This window comes from Nilaparvata lugens, chromosome 13 (genome assembly GCF_014356525.2).
Source record: "Nilaparvata lugens isolate BPH chromosome 13, ASM1435652v1, whole genome shotgun sequence".
NCBI classification, from domain to species: domain Eukaryota; kingdom Metazoa; phylum Arthropoda; class Insecta; order Hemiptera; family Delphacidae; genus Nilaparvata; species Nilaparvata lugens.
The window spans coordinates 22,932,926-22,950,762 of NC_052516.1; the positions used below are offsets into that span (position 1 = coordinate 22,932,926).

At 34.5% G+C, this 17,837-nt stretch overlaps 1 protein-coding gene across 1 annotated transcript in view; it reads left to right on the plus strand.

The window, feature by feature from the left end:
• Positions 1-17,156, plus strand: part of LOC111046853 (integrator complex subunit 4) — a 46,011-nt gene extending 28,855 nt beyond the window's left edge. The window contains exons 11-17 of the mRNA XM_039440103.1: positions 50-162; positions 1,524-1,803; positions 4,003-4,328; positions 8,363-8,527; positions 11,759-11,918; positions 13,827-14,061; positions 16,389-17,156. Of these exons, the coding sequence (XP_039296037.1) occupies positions 50-162; positions 1,524-1,803; positions 4,003-4,328; positions 8,363-8,527; positions 11,759-11,918; positions 13,827-14,061; positions 16,389-16,627 (1,518 nt within the window). The 3' untranslated portion in view covers positions 16,628-17,156. The remainder of the gene's footprint in view (positions 1-49; positions 163-1,523; positions 1,804-4,002; positions 4,329-8,362; positions 8,528-11,758; positions 11,919-13,826; positions 14,062-16,388) is intronic.
• Positions 17,157-17,837: the final 681 nt, after the last annotated feature.

Sequence of the window (17,837 nt, forward strand, 5' to 3'; positions counted from 1 at the left end):
ATTTAAAATATAGTAGTAGACTTAATAACATAACCTCAATTTGCGATAGGATTTCTCAATGGACGTGAGAGAAGGTCTCCACAGTATGATGGCCGCATGTCGGCTCTCTACCAAGGGCTGTCTCAAGATGTGTGTCGAACGGCTACTAGATAATCTCAAAAGGTATACTGCAATATTCCACTTTCCAACTTGTAATCTCATCAAGCACTTTTTCTTTAGCAGGCTGCACACTGGGACATAAGTAGTGTTTACTAACGATCGCGGAATTGGGAATGTCTAGAATGCAAATGTACTTGGTGTTTCCAATTCCGTGTTCCTGCAACGGCTAAAGTCCTGCACACACACACACATCGATTTTTGTTCGTACGATATTTTACCGTCCTTATGAGTTCTATTAGATCAAACGGAACTTGACAAACATCATCTGTTTGAAATCATCTGTTCAATCCATTAGAATTTATAAAGACAGCAAAATATCGTACGATCGAAAATCGATGTGTGTGTAGCTAGCCAGCTAGGGCTGGTTTCCGAGCTCGGGATTCAGCTAAGCTCTAGACTTTAAACAGCTGGAGTCAGAAAATTAGCTTTCCAAAACGGGGTGTAGTCGCAGTTTTTATAACAGTAGTCGCAGTTTTTATTTTCTGATTTCTGTAATTGGAAACGTTTTTCCTTGACGAAATTAAACATTTCTAAATAATTCAAAACAGCTGAAACTTTATACTATTCTCTCTTTATTTTATTTTGTGTTTAATTTTCTAGTTTTTTTTGAAATTTAATTCAAACGTGACTGTGACAATGACTACGTCTACGCCCCGTTTCGGAAAGCCTATTTTCTGACTCCAGCTGTTTAAAGTCTAATTATAGGAATTAGTCAAATCCCGAGCTCAGAAACCGGCCCTAAGTGTGAGATCACATTGAATGCGTATATTTGCAAGTGCAAGCTTGGTTATGCATGACCAAGCGTGCAGATGAGAAACAAAATTTGGAAAGAGCAATTGGAACACTCACACTGAACGCGTGCACTTGCTGGTTGCGTTCAGTATGAGCAGCTACATGCAAGCCACAACGTGTTCCAATGGAAAATTTTGTTTTTCGGCTCATGCATGATTCGACGTGCACTTGCACATATACGCATTAAATGTGATCACACCCTGAGATCACTTGAAATTATCATAACCCGTTGTCACTTGCACATATTTGGCTAACTTAGGATATTATGAACTTTGATTTTTATTGTGTTCGTGTTGAATTAAACTAACTTCTTGATGGATTCAAAATCAAAATCAAAAATTCTTCATTGGTTCTTCAACAACAATAAATATACAAAAAACAAAACTTCCAGCAAAAATATAAGAGACCAATCACCTGTAAGGAAAATCCTGTGCGCAAGTGAGAGTTGCTTATACAAATTCAATATGTGTCATTAAGAACTTACAAAAGATGAAATAATAAATTATACATTATAAATTATTGTATAGAATAACATTTGAGTCAACATTTTGAACAAGTTGTTTGATTTCTAGGTACCCACAAGACAAGAAATCCACCTGGCACTGCCTACAGAAGATAGGAGCTCTGCACCCCGAGCTAACCTTGCCGTTGGTTCCGGAACTGCTGTCTATTCATCCGTTCTTCGACATGCCGGAACCGGATGTGGAGGACCCGGCCTACCTGTCGGTGCTCATTCTGGTGTTCAACGCCGCCCAACATTGTCCCACAATGGTGCAGCTGTTCGAAGACGTCACTGTGCAGCATTATAGTTATCTAAGGTCGACTATACCTCAGTTGGTGCCGCATTTGAAGGTCTGTTACAAAAATCTGGTGTGGTACACTCACACAACTTTCCTTGCTCATATTTGAAACTACGATCAGACTTTTGTATATGTGTATATATAATTGTTTTCAGAGTACTTTTTCCTTTGTGTAAATTGTTAAATTCTATGATTTTTTTTAGTCATTTTTTTAAAGTCGTCAAAACAGCTGTTCTACAGATGAAATATCTCGACTATGTGTTCCTTTTATGAACTGCTCTACCTACCTACCTCATGCACGAGAACGAGGTTACAAAGTCCATTTCTCAAGGATGGGGTGGACCCCCCATTAGTTTCCCAGAAAGGAGACCCATGCCAGTTAATAGAGCTGATAAATAACTATACAGAGTATGAATTTGAAAAAATCGGTCTAGTTATTTTGAGAATATCGTGAAAAACATGTTTTTTTCAAGTAATTATCCGCCATTTTTCTCAAGTATATTACGGAGCTCCTGCAATTTTCTCAGAAATGAGACTCATGTCAGTTGATAGGTCTCATAAATAGCTATCCATGGTAAGAATTTAAAGAAAATCGTTAGAGCCGTTTTCGAGAAAACCGTGAATAACATGGTTTTTTAGTGATTATTCGCCATTTTTCACAAGAATATTACGGAGCTCCTGCAATTTTCCTAGAAATGAGACACATGTCAGTTGATAGGGCTTATAAATAGCTATCCATGGTATAAATTTGAAGAAAATCGTTAGAGCCGTTTTCGAGAAAACCGTGAAAAACATGTTTTTTTAGTAATTATCCGCCATTTTTCCGCCATTTTGAATTCAATTTTATTGAATTTCTTATTGTCAGATCCTCATGGTATAAGGACCTTAAGTTTAAAATTTCAAGTCAATCGGTTGATTAGGAATGGAGTTATCGTGTTCACAGACATACACACATACACACACACACACACACACACACACACACACACACACACACACACACACACAGACCAACTCCCAAAAATCATGTTTTTGGACTCAGGGGACCTTGAAACGTATAGAAAACTTGAAATTAGGGTACCTTAATTTTTTTTGGAAAGCAATACTTTCCTTACCTATGGTAGTAGGGCAAGGAAAGTAAAAACTAGAAACTTCTACTCTACAAACAGAAAAGTTCTGAAATTTCTCCGTAGAAAGATAATAGACAAGGGTAGCAACACCAATGTTTATCAAATGCTTCTATTATAACGTGTGGACCTTCATATAGTTCTAGGTGAAATAGAAGAGATGTTGTCAGTTCCACATAGGTTATTCAAGACAATCTATAGTTTCATTGCAATTTAACAGAGATGTTATAGATGTAGAATTTCTCAAAATCAAGGTGAAATGAAAGAGTTGTTGGAAAAAGACTACTGATGATGCAATATTTGTAGCTCAATTCTGACGTAATTTTGACAAAATAATAGATGATAAATTTATTTTTTCCTGGACATAAGAATTGGACATTTTACCACACTGTATTTCCAAAATGCAAGACTGTTGCATTTTACAACTCAGTGCAAAGCATGGATTACCTTCTAGTATTAAATGAATGCTGATATTTGTTGTTGGTAGGCCTACTGTCTGTGACTCGCACGAGTGCCCACATGCCCACTTTCTAACAGTCTATCAGGACCCAACAAGAGATTGAACGATTCATTCATTTATTGACCAGTTTGTTGATCGATTGATTGGTTTATTGATTTATTCATTGATATAATAAAAAATAATTCATGATGTAATAATAATAATTAAAAAAAAATCACAAAAATCTATAGGGAAAACATCTATTGACAGAAAGAGGATCTTATCAATGAAAACAATAAGGAGAAGGCAACAGGTTTGTTCAGATGAATTGAGAAAAGAAAGATCTGACAGAATGAGAAGGTACTGGGAAGAAAGGAAGAGAATTGAAGCGAATAGACAAAGAAAGAGGACTAACCAGAGACTACAGTGATCCTATGTGGTCATAAAATCTATTTAAAAAAAATAATTGAAGAATGTTGAGTGACACATAACCTAGCTACATTTGGACTGTTGTATCAATTAGAATTGGAACCGTTTTGGGCTTATAAGCCTGTGCTACTCTTCTCTAAGTTGTGTAATTCTGAATGATTAAATAAATATATTGATTGATTGTTTTACCGATTTATTGATTTCTAGATTGGTTTCAATTCTGATTATGAGTTTTGATTGTTTGATTGATCAACAGTACTGCGGCGCGCACGCGACTGAACTCGCACCAGTGCCGACCTCCTCGCTTCGCTTCCTTGACAGCATCCTGTCCCGCGTGGCAGCCGCCCCATCTCCCCGCGTCTCAGCCACCCTCCTGGAGGCAGCCGGCCGCCATCTTGCCACCCTGTCCGACATAGACGCCACTGTTGCCGGGTTGGCGCACTTCCTCAGTCTCTATATTGCCAGCCAGCTGCAGTTGGGCAAACTGTTGGCTGACAACCGGTGCTACAGCAACAACACCACCTCGTTGCAAGCCAATCCAGTGCGCAACTCTATTGCGCATCTCTTGCAGTTATGTCTCAAGTGAGTTAACAGTGAAATTTGCTAAATAAACGTCCTGTAACATGGGATATCTTCTTATGCTATCTTTTCTCTATGGTATCCATAAATGATACAGTGTCAACACAATACGATACAGTATCAACAAAATATGATATAGCATCAACACAATATGATATAGTATCAACATAATTCGATAAAGTATCAAAACAATATGATACAGTATCATTTCATCTTTATATTCAACATCATTGACAGAGCGAAGTAAGGTCTAAGATTCAAGTCGACGGTCTGGCATTTCTCTTAATTGACCGAGCGAAGTGAGGTCTAAGATTCAAGTCGACGGCTTGGCATTTCTCTTAATGTTTGAATGTTTAAATGTTTATATGTTGCGCATTTACGGCGAAACGCGGTAATAGATTTTCATGAAATTTGTTTGGTATGTTCCTTTTTTAATTGCCCGTCGACGTATATACAAGGTTTTTTGAAATTTTACATTTCAAGGATAATATAAAAGGAAAAAGGAGCCTCCTTCATACGCCAATATTAGAGTAAAAATCAGACTATAGAATTATTCATCATAAATCAGCTGACCAGTGATTACACAGATGTGTGGAGAAGCCAGTCTATTGCTGTATTTCCATGAGGTCTATATAGTTTCAATCAGGTAATTGTGGATGAGAATACTGCGTGAGGTCTACTGTTCACAGAACTACTAGTAATTTGAACTGTTTTTGTTAATATTTTTGACGTTTCAATCAATAATTTCCCAACCATTTCGTAAAAATAATTGTGATACAGTATCTACACAATATGATACAGCATCAACACAATATGATACAGTAACATCACAACATGATACAGTATCAACACAATATGATACAGTATCATTACAATATGATACAGTATCAACACAATATTTATGATACAGTATCATCTCATCTTAATGCATAACATCATAATTTGAACTGTTTTTGTTGCAATTTTTGTCGTTTTATTCAATAATTTTCTAATCACTTCGTAAAAGTGACTTAGCTATTAATCTTTATTTTTAAAGTTTAGTTTCTAAGTACCACTTGTGGAATTTAGTCTTAGAAAGAGTGGACTGTATATTTATTTATTTATTTATTATTTATTATTTTATAAATAGGAGAGAATAAATAAAATTCTGAAATAAGAGAAACAAATGTGTCTGGATTGATTTGACACGCGACTGAAACTCCACATGAGTGCAAGAACTGTTGTGCATTCAAAAACCTGTGCACTGGAATGAATGCAAAACAGTTTTAGGTAACTCAGTATTAAAAATAATCATTAACATGTAGGCTAAGGTGAAATGCCAAATGAAAAAGTAGGTTAGTAAAATACAAAACTTTAATCAGCATTAAAGAATGTAACGAGATAAGATTGAATACATGAGGTAAATTTGAAAACAGTATTAATGCTTCTAGAAAGAACAGAGTTAATAAAAATAATAATCGTTTGAAAAATTTGGATTTTAATTATCAATGAGTGACAGTAAAAGGTTATGAATATAACAGCAATGCACGTAGAAAATAATATATCTGGTATCAAAAAATGAAATAATGTAATGGCTACTAAACAAGCATTTATAGAATACCAGAGTCTATAATAAGTAGTCTTTAGTTTAAACATACGATTGTCAATTCTGACAACAAATAACACCTAGGAAATTTGAGATGTAGATATGTTGAATTGCAAAGCTTCAACATTTGAACTGGTTTGATATTAACAAAAAAAACAAGTAGGTTGAAATTAACCATAAAGTTATATGAATAACAGTAGTCTATACTGAAATAGCCTAATTGCAAAATGCAGAGACTAAGCTTTAGCAATAATCCAAGAATAATAAAAAAGAATCAAAAGGATTGATAATTGCAATGTTCACAGAACATTCATGAATTGATTACAAACAAAAAAAACTGACAAACAGTTCTCAAGAGCAATTTGACTTATCAAATAACTCAAAGATAAAGTGAGGTTGAATATGAACAACCATGAATTCCTAACCTGAAAGATAAAAACAATAGATTAGGGCAGTATAAAAATACAAAGTAGATGATAAAAATACTTAGCTGCAGAACATAAATGCAAGAACCAAGGTCCCGGTTTGGTCTAGGGCCTTCAAGGACAGCATGAACTTCCAATAGCTCGAATGGACACATCAGAAGAGAAACAAGATTCCAACTTGTTTGAAATGCGGATGAAACAGCAGCCAGTTGTAGAGGAGGAGTTTTCAATTGATATTTCTAAGAATATATTTCCTGAGTCTTGGAAATATTCAGTTGCAATGTTTGTAAAATGCGATTTACAATTGAGAGTCACTTTAAACAGTGATGTGGGCAATATATCACAAAGTATCAATAGAATGAATGATGGGTAAACTTTCAGTCCCAAAATTTCAAATAAAGAATTACTAAACAAGTTAGCACTCGATGTAAAACAAGAGTCTGCAATAAGTAAAACAAATTTAAACTTGTAGGTCGACGTGGTAACACACGCAAGCAGCCATTTTGAGAATGACATAATGGAAATAGAATATGTAAAATTGGAACAAGTGTTCAAGTCTTGAGAAACTAAAAAATAGCTCCACAGAACCAGTCGAGAATGTCCAACAATTGAAATAAACAAACAGGGCGAGGTGAAACTATTTTCACGAGAGATGAGAGTTCAAGTTGTAACTTATACACACAAGAGTTCACGAGCACGTTGACAAATTAAAATTGAAATAGTAAATGAACTACTTATGCGATTTTTAAAGTTGATGGCTCCAAAGAACCGAAAAAATGTCTCCAACAAATAAAACAAGCAAACAGGGCGAGGTGAAAACTATTTTCATGAATAAAGCAGAATAATTGGAGACACACGAAGTTGCTGTAGAAGCCAAGCGATGAGACAAAGACAAGCAGGAAATGTGTAGCAAGCAGGTGCTACCTTGATCAAGAAATCACCAATAAAAATGATCTATAAAAAGATGCAAAAAATATCCGGAAGCCGAACAACAAATTGACAAATACAATAATAAAATGACAAAGGCTTCAGAACATATCCAAAAAACTAGAACAACGATAAATAAATGTGCAACGGGAATACACGGTATCAAGTCAGCAGTGGACCACTAGCGCTCCAGCTGCAAAGATACAAACTAAACTACCGCGCAGAGAAACATGACAATACAAAACAAAAAATCAATAAAAGAGATTGTTTGAAGATGGGGAATAGTTTTAACACCACTGTTCATTGTGGAAAGTTGATGTGTTGAGTAACTGGAAAATGAACAAAAGTAATTTAATTATTGAATCGATCATTTAATTATTTCAAGCTGCACTCCAATTTTGTACCTATAGTGAGGTCCACGTTATAATGGCAGTATCTGATCGTCATTGGTGTTTCTATCCTCGTCTATCATTTGACAAAGCAGATAGCGCTATCAATTTCTACCTCATAGTTTTTTAACAATGTAGAAATATAATTAATCAACAAGATATTCAATCTCGATTATGAAAATGTATTATTAAATCATTGTGAAATATATTCTCTCGATGAATAAAGTATAATATTGATTTTTCAAACAAGAATGAACAGTTAATATTACATCAGATATGCAGGTATCAGCTGTATTGTATAGAAGGCTAAGGCAAGAATCGGCAACGTTTTCATACTATCTCCACTGTCATTATAACGTGGACCTCATTCTAGTACTATGAATTATTCTGATTATTTCATAATATGTTTGTGGTTTAGTCACTAATGAATCACAAAAGATAATCCTTATCTAGGTTTGTCCTTATTCCAGTGAGGAATTCTTTTTGCATTAAAGAATGAAAAGATTGACGACTTAGATTATAATTGACAAATACTTATACCCCTTTCATAGGTGGTCAGTGGGATGAAAAAAAATGAAATGAAAAATGAAAAAATCAAATAGATTTTATTTTTTATTTTATAGATGCAATTACAATACATATTATACATAATAATTATATTTTATGATTGTGATTTTGTATATTTGTAATTGTATTATATTGTTATCTCAGGCTAGAATACTTGTTCGCTGGACTGGATGAAAAAGATGTGGCTGCCGTAAAACAGTTGAAACTGCGCACCCTGGCGCTTCAACTCGTCTACATTGTCAGAGCGTCCAATTTATCAGCACTTGCTCTGTGTGACAACTTCCTACTGCAAGTTGAAAGCACCGAAAGGTAATTATTTTCTTCAATGTTCCACAGAGATATTATCTGTTGAATCTCTTATATTTTTGTATTGATTATTGTGTTGATAAAATTTTTAATGATGATGAATAGAAGTTTAACTGGTCTACACCTTTTTCAATTTTATTTGAGAAATTATCAATTGTATTTGAGAACAGTCATTTGTAATATTAAGAGAATGTCAGATGTAGATGAGAATAGTCAATTATTGTATTTGGGAAGTCATCACATGTAATTGAGAATAGTGAATTGTATTTGAGAAATCGTCAAATTTAAATGAGAAGATATCAATTGAAAATGAGAAAATTTTTCAATTGACATGTCGTGACTCTTCTGTAGCCTACAGTACATGTTTTATTTGAGCAGGAAAGGATACTGTACTACGTACACAGTATTCCAATTACTATCATAGGCTTTGCATGGAGGAAAATTCATTTTTTCATTGGTGAAAGTATTTCCCCTGTACTGTTTACGAATGATTAATGAGAATTATTTCTATGTATGTATTGGCAACATGACTTTTGTCTCCAAACATTTTGTGAAACATTGCACTTGATGAAGATCAAATTCTCTACGTTTACGGCGCAATTGAACTTTATCATCAATCAATTGAATCTCTTGATTAAACAATTCGGCAATTCTTCAATGGATTCTGGGTCTTAAAAATAATGTTCTATTAAAAAACTAAACGTTTATTGGAATATTAAATATATTATCTATTATTACATGAGTACATTTATTGAAAATATAAGTACTGGAAGTAATGGTTTTTTAAAATCATTTCTCAATTACAACTGACAACTTCTCGATTTCAAATCGTATGTTCTCAAATTGAATGATACTTTCTCAAATAAAATTAACTATTTTCAATTACAAGGGATGACTTCTCAAATACAATTGACTATTCTCATTTACATCTGACGTTTTCTCAAATACAAATGACTATTCTCAATTACAATTGATACTTTCTCAAATAAAGTTGGAAAAGGTGTAGAATCTAATGAATAACTCAATAGAAATTGTCAACCTCTTTTTACTTTCCTTGCCCTATTACCATAGGTAAGGAAAGTACTGCTTTCCAAAAAAATTTAAGGTACCCTAATTTCATGTTTTCTATACGTTTCATTACTTTCCTTGCCCAATCACCATAGGTAAGGAAAGTATTGCTTTCCGAGAAAAATTAAGGTACCCCAATTTCTAAATTTCTATACATTTCAAGGTCCCCTGAGTCCGAAAAAGTGGTTTTTGGGTATTGGTCTGTATGTGTGTGTGTGTGTGTATGAGTGTATGTGCGTCTGTGTACACGATATCTCATCTCCCAGTTAACGGAATGACTTCAAATTTGGAACGTAAGGTCCTTACACTATAAGGATCCGACACGAACAATTTCGATCAAATGCAATCCAAGATGGCGGCTAAAATGGCAAAAATGTTGTCAAAAACAGGGTTTTTCGTGATTTTCTCGGAAACGGCTCCAACGATTTTGATCAAATTCATACCTAAAATAGTAATCGATAAGCTCTATCAACTGCCACAAGTCCCATATCTGTAAAAATTTCAGGAGCTCCGCCCCATCAATGCAGATAGATTCCCAATTATCAGGCTTCAGATACAATTGAGACAAAAAAAATCAAGTGGAGTAGATTGAGCATGAAAATCTCTACAATTAATGTTTAGTAACATTTTCACCTAAAATTGAAAATAAGCTTTAAATTTGAGAAAATGTGATTATTCAATTGCAAATTATTGTTGATTCTATTAAATGATTCACTATGAAGAGATAGCAAACCTCATGTGTGTCTCCAGCGTTATTGCACTGTCACCAGCTGGCTCAAATCTTTAAATAGTAGACTTGAGATGCGCGGGAACACTAGCGTCAGGTGATCAATTTTCATAACGGCAAGGAAAGTTGTGTGAGTGCGCCACACCAGATTTTTTAAAATCATTTCTCAATTACAATTGGCAACTTCTCGATTTCAAATCGTATGTTCTCAAATTGAAATGATATTTTCTCAAATAAAACTCACTATTCTCAACTACAAGTGATGACTTCTCAAATCCAATTGACTATTCCCATTTACATCTGATGTTTTCTCAAATACAAATGACTATTCTCAATTACAATTGATACTTTCTCAAATACAGTTGGAAAAGGTGTAGAATCTAATGAATAACTCAAATAGAAATTGTCAACCTCTTTTTATTATTCTATTCGTAACTTAACCTGGTTCCGTGGCTTCACCAGCCACATCTTCAGGTGTCTTGAAGCTGAATGAAAAACTAATGAACCAATGAAAAACACAAATAAAAATTGTCAACCACTATTAATATTATTATATATCCATAACGAAACCTGGTTTCGTGGCTTCAAGACAGCTGAAGATGTATGGTATATATATATGTGTCAGACACTATAGTGAGGTCCACGTTATAATGACAGTGGATAAAGATAGAACAGCGATGAGGATTCTCTGCTTCAGTTAATTATATTTCTACATTGTTAAAAACAGATTTTGCATCGTTGCGGAGCTAGAAAAGGATAGTACTGCCTGCTTTGTCGAATGATAGAGAAGGATAGCAACACTACAGTTAATTGAATACTGTCATTAAAACGTGGACTTCACTATAGGCTCTGTTGAAAATATATCATAAAAAGTGGTTGATAATTTCTATTTGTATTTATCATTATGGAAAAATACCATAATATCACACACACCACAACTTTAATGTGTTCTAGAATATATGTTAAATAGTCGTGAAAATAAAATTCTCATGTGTTCTTATTCGACTATTCTCACTAAGGTCGACCGAGCAAGTATGAATAGTGCCATTAGAACTTATGGGAATAATATTCTCACTGTACCGAGTATGTTTACTGATATGCGAATTCACTGACTGAAGCGAATACAGCTTTATTTATCAAATAAATATTTACCTAGCCTAACAGTAGAATGTTTATGAATAATCGCAAAATGTTTGATCGAATAATAGTTGTATTTATTTATTTGGATTTCCTAATTTCGTTTCAAATCGTCCAAATATTATACATAGGTTATTTAGATGCTCACTTTTCTTGTTAGGGCTACTGAAATCATTGAAACACCATTAAAGTTGTCAAATACCATGTTGTTTAAGTGTTGTGATAAAATAAAATAAAACGGCACTCGATAACGTTTATTGTATTTAGATGATTTATTGCAAAATGTGTGTTATTTTTGTGAGGTATTTGAGCGAGACAGGTCTGGCGCCTGAGCAGTTCACCTCGTCAGTATTCAAAGAGATGAGTGGTTTGGAGGAAGCCAAGCCTGGAACGGTGGCTCGTATCCTACTGCCTCTGCTACAGAAATCGGTTCATCCTCCGCCTCCCAGGCCAAGCACCATGGTCAGTCCCACTCATTCATTCATTCATTTACTCGTTCATTCATTCACTCTTCATTTAATCATTCATTTATTCACTCTTCATTTAATCATTTATTCATTCATTCATTCAATCATTTATATACTCGTTTATTCATTCATTTGTCACCTGGTCATATGGGACATATATATGAATCATATATTTATCTCATATTGATCAGGATTTTAGAGTTTTAAAATTAAAAAAGTTCAATGAACAGTGTTTTGTCTTTGAACAATCTTTGTCATCGACAGAAACATTGTTTATTTCATTTGTTGTCAAAATTAATGTAGCTTCTCTTTTTGTTTTTAATAACAAACGTGCCGCTTGTGTGACAGATAAAAATATGTACTTTAAATGGCTTTCATGTTTGACATTGACTGAGTTTATATTAATATCCAAAATTTAACTTTTGGGCAGAGCTCGTTCGTTAGGACTGTGAGTAAAGTCCGGCTGATCCAGTGAAAAAGGCTAGATTTCGTTTCGTTTTATAATAAAGTTATTCTGTCACAGATCGGGCAGTTTAAAAATAATTGTATTGTTGAGGGAGACGGGTTCTGAGCCTATTCATTGTTTCAGTTAATATTTGTTTCTTTTAAAATACTAAAGTCGCGATTAAATCAGTGGATGCCAAAGGGGGAAGCCATTCCAAAAAGGTAGGTGACTACTGGATAAGATCATTGTTCTTAATTTTCATAACCACAAAGACTGAATCATTAGCAGCAAGCGAATTTTTACCCCATTATCAATCATGTTTTATAATAAAATTAATCTTGTTTTGTTTAAATATATATATATATATATATATATATATATATATATATATATATATATATATATATATATGTTAAAGACTCATTAAAGTTCTAGTTATTCTGTTCTCTTTTGTTATAATAGTTTTTCCCCTTACACATTCTTTCAATCATTCAGTTTCACTCGTTCTTATCAACAACGTTCTTCATCATCATGTAGTGTTGTTGTTCTTCCTCTTCTTCTTCATCCTTCTTCATATTTTTCTCCTGTCTTCATATTATACGTCTTTTTTCCTGTCTACTTCATCTTTCTCCTCATGTCTACTTATCCTTCTTTCTCTTCACCTTTTTACCTTTTTTTTTCTTCACCTTTTTTCCTGTATTTTTCTTATTCACTTTTTTCTCCCGTCTTCCGTTCTTTTTCTCTATTGTCTTCTTTTTATTCTTCTTCTTTGCCATTCTTCTCCCGTCTTCTACACAATTCACAATTCTTCTTCACATTCTTTTCCTGCCTTCTTCACATTTCTTCTACCGCCTCCTTCTTCTATTTGTCTCATTCTTCTTCTTCTTCTTCTCCTCCTCCTCCTCCTGTTTTGTGCTTCCTCTTCTCCTGTCTTCTTCTTCCTCTTCTCCTGTCTTCTTCTTCTTCTTCTTCTTCTCCTTTTCCTTCTTCTCCTCCTCCTCGTCCTCCTCCTCCTCCTTTCATCTACTGTCTTCTTCACCTTTCTCATCTAGTATTCTTATTATACATCTTCTTCTTCTTCTTCTTCTTCTTCTTCTTCTTCTTCTTCTTCCTCTTCCTCTTCTGTCTTCTTCTTCTCCTCCTCCTCCTCCTCCTCCTCCTCCCCCTCCCCCTCCTCCCCCTCCTCCTCCTCCTCCTCCTCCTCCTCCTCCTTCATCTACTGTCTTCTACTGTCTTCTTCACCTTTCGTATCTAGTATTCTTATTATACATCTTCTTCTCTTCTTCTTCTTCTTCTCGTTTCTTCTACAGTTTTCTTCTTCTTTCTCTGTCGTCTTCTTGTTATATTTCTTCTTCATCTTCATAATTAATGAATGATTATCATTGAACTGACTAGTGAATGATTGATTTAGTCTTTAGTTGTTTTACTCTGCGCTGTCTGTCTACTCTGCCCTCACAGGTGCGCATGTGTCAGGCGACCATCAACACACCGTCGGCCAACATGGAGGTGGTGATGAAGTTCACCGCCGGCCTGGTGATGGGCATCGGTCTGCACGCAGACATCGACTGTCTGCTGCATCCACATCTGCTGCGCATACGTCTCAAGTACCCCGACCAACAGGTGCAGCTCATCGCGCCCAAGCAGGCCGATCTACGGCAAACGCCTGCCAGCCAAGATGACGTCATCAAGAGTGGTCAGTTTATTTTCGAAATAATATTGTTGCAAGTCTAAATTTGTGTTTTTGTTTTCGGTAAGGTTGATGAGTAGGGGACGAAGAAGAAGAAGAAGAAGAAGAAGAAGAAGAAGAAGAAGAAGAAGAGAAGAAGAAGAAAAAGAAGACAGTAGAAGAAAGGAAAAAGATGAAGATTGATTGATTGAGTACTTTATTTATGTAGATTACAATATATACTGGCTTATACACTCATATACAATAGCTTACAATACAGCAAAATTATAGATGAATTTACATAATATCATAGAGAAACAATAGCGTAAGTAGATATCCCATGGTATAGGACGTTTAATGTCGCAACTTTTACTGTTATCTCAAGCCGATTACTGTCGATTATTGTCGATTTTTACTGTTTTGACCGGGTAAGAGTGTATGATCGGCACAATATGAGAGACTACCAGCGTCATAAAGCTTCACAGGAAATAACTACGTGGACTATCAGCTTGAGATGACAGTAAAAGTTGCGACATAAACGCCCTATACCATGGCATATCTACTTATGCTATTGTTTCTCTATGATAATATAGACTAAGAAAATAATTATTGAACTGTATATGATATTAAAAAAGCAATCTGTAATAACTGTAGATAATTATATTGTTATGCATCTACATAAATTGGCGGAGCTTTGGACATATCAATGTCCATTCTTCGGAAAGAATATTAAAAATATCCTTCCCACTAACTCTCTACCAAAAGAAGACAAGAGAGAAATAAGAGAAGAGGACATAAGAAAAAGACGACATGATAAGTAAGGAGGAGAAGAAGAAGGAGACTGGAAGAAAGGTGAAGAAGAAGAAGAAGAATATGTATAATAAGAATACTAGATAAGAAAGGTGAAGAAGACAGTAGATGAAAGGAGGAGGAGGAGGAGGAGGAGAAGGAGAAGAAGAAGAAGAAGCCAGGATTAGAAAAAAATATAAAGAAGAAGAAAAAGACAGGATGAGAAGAAAAAGACAGGATTTCTTTTTATTCAACGATAGATTACTATCTAGTCTAGGGACTAATGAGCAACTTTTTTCTGTCCTATAATACTAATACAGTAAATACTTCATACAAGAGAATCCTTCAAAGGGTCTCCTATTTAAATTCCAATATTATTAGTACACTGTTTATGACTGTACTACAAAAAGACAGGATAAGAAGAAAGAGATGAAGAAGGAGCGGAAGAGGAAGAAGAAGGAGGAGGAGAAGGAGAGAAAGAGGAAGAAGATAAGAATGAGCAGAAGAAGACAAGAGAAAAAGGTTGAGAGTCAATTTTAGAAACACTTGATAGTTTTTGGTTTGGAATAACTAGTGCTCTTCAAAGTGCTTTTTTGGTCATTACCGGTTCTTATTATGCATATTGTCATGACATGACAACTACCCTATATTCATGTTGTGTCAGATGTATTGTCAGAGCCTACGTAATTTACATAGATTAAGTAGGCTCCGGTATTGCTTCTGATGTCGTTGCAATAAAATATGTAAATCTATATGTAAAACCAAACTTCAGTTTTCTCTTCAAAATGTCTGTTTCCATTACGAACTGCTTGTTAATAATCACTTTTGAAGAATTAAATTACGACATAGCAGTCAGATATTTATAAATAAAAGTTATCAGCTTCTACTTCTACTCACATTTGTGGAGCGCTTTCGGACACTAGGCCCTTCTACAACACTGGTTGATACTTCCGTTGTCAACTATGCATTCCACAACGGAATTCAACTACAGTAATTCCGTTGTCAACTATGAATTACACAACGGAATTCAACTATGAGGAATTCAACTAATTCCGTTGTCAACTATGAATTACACAACGGAATTCAACTATGAGGAATTCAACTAATTCCCTTTGTCAACTATGAATTCCACAACAGAATTCAACTAATTCCGTTGTCAACTATGAATTACAAAACGGAATTCAACTATGAGGAATTCAACTAATTCCCTTTGTCAACTATGAATTACCCAACGGAATTCAACTAATGCCCTTTGTCAACTATGAATTCCACAACGGAATTCAACTATGAATTACACAACGGAATTCAACTATGAGGAATTCAACTAATTCCGTTGTCAACTATGAATTACTCAACGGAATTCAACTAATTCTGTTGTCAACTATGAGTTCCACAACGGAAGTGTCAACCAGTGTTGAAGAAGGGCCTAGTGTCCGAAAGCGCTCCACAAATATGAGTAGAAGCTAACAGCTTTTATTCATAAATATCTGACTGCTATATCGTAATTTAATTGATCAAAAGTGATCAGTTCTCTAATAAAATGTTTTCTTTGTTTTTGATAACAGAAGACGGATCAAACCCAGGCAACAACTACCGTCTATTCACCACTGTGCTGATATCTCATCAGGTGTGGACAGAAGCCTGCTATGTGGACATCAGTCTAGTGCTGGATTTGTCGGAGAAAGAATCAGGACTAGTTCATAGTGCGCAAAAATTGAACACTTCTGTCGAGCCCTGTATAATAGAACTTTGCAAATCGGTTAAGGTCTATGTCTCGCCGAAAGCTGTCAAGAGAGGGGTTTAAATGTGAATTTAATTTTAATTTGAACTCAGTCGTCAATTTAAATTTAATTTTATGTGAATATTGTTTTTTCTTTCTAAATACTTGATGCCAGTTGCACAAAAGCCGGTTAAATTTGTGATCAATTTCACGATAACCAATCAGTGAAGCCTTTCTGAAATAGCTGATTAGTTCGTGTTAAATTAATCACGATTGAAATTTAAATTTCAATCGGTTAAATTTCAATCGTGATTAATTTCACGATAACCAATCAGAGAAGCCTTTTTTGAAATAGCTGTTTGGTTCGTGTTAAATTGATCACGATTGAAATTTAAATTTCAATCGATTAAATTTCAATCGTGATTAATTTCACGATGACCAATCAGAGAAGCCTTTTTTGAAGTAGCTGATTAGTTCTTGTGAAATTAATCACGATTGAAATTTAATCGGTTTTGTGCAACCAGGCCTAATTGATCAAAGTGACTGTTTATTGAATGTTGTATATTTCAACATTAATTTTTTTCTGCATAATAAATTTAGTACATTAACACTAGTATATTTTTTCATTAACCACGATTTATTTCTAGGAATGCCAGGGATATTCTCAGGGACATTTCTCAGGCCATTGATCTGAGAAACTACCTGAAAGGTTTGAAATACAGAGAATTGTTCAAAAAACAAGGTACATCGATTGAGATTCAGATTTAACGAGAGTTTTAATTCCTTTCCTTATTCGTTCGAAGACTTACACAACAATAATGTCAAAACCAATAATGCTTCAACCTTCATTTCAATTTTATTCGTCCAAGGGCCGTTTGACTGTTCAAAGCTTGAACTGAATTTAATCAGCTTGTGGCTTAAACTCAAAATGTAACACATTATAACAAACGAGACTTGATACGGATTTAAATCCAGTTTAGAATGAAATTTACTTTGAACTGTTACTGTGCAAACGGCTCTAAAAAGCTGATAAACCTTGCACATATGGAAACAGATTCAGATTTGGCACTAACCACATCAAGATTGACTCAATAATAGAATGAAATTATTGATGTCATTGATTTTGCAGAAAACTCTAAAGCTGGGTTTACACCAAAGTTATTAACAAAGTATTTATTTCTCCGTCCTTATAGATTCTATTAGATTGAACGGAACTTGACAAACACATATGTTCATCATGTGTATGATAAGTTATGTTCAATATAATAGAATCTATAAGGAATGAGTTATTAAC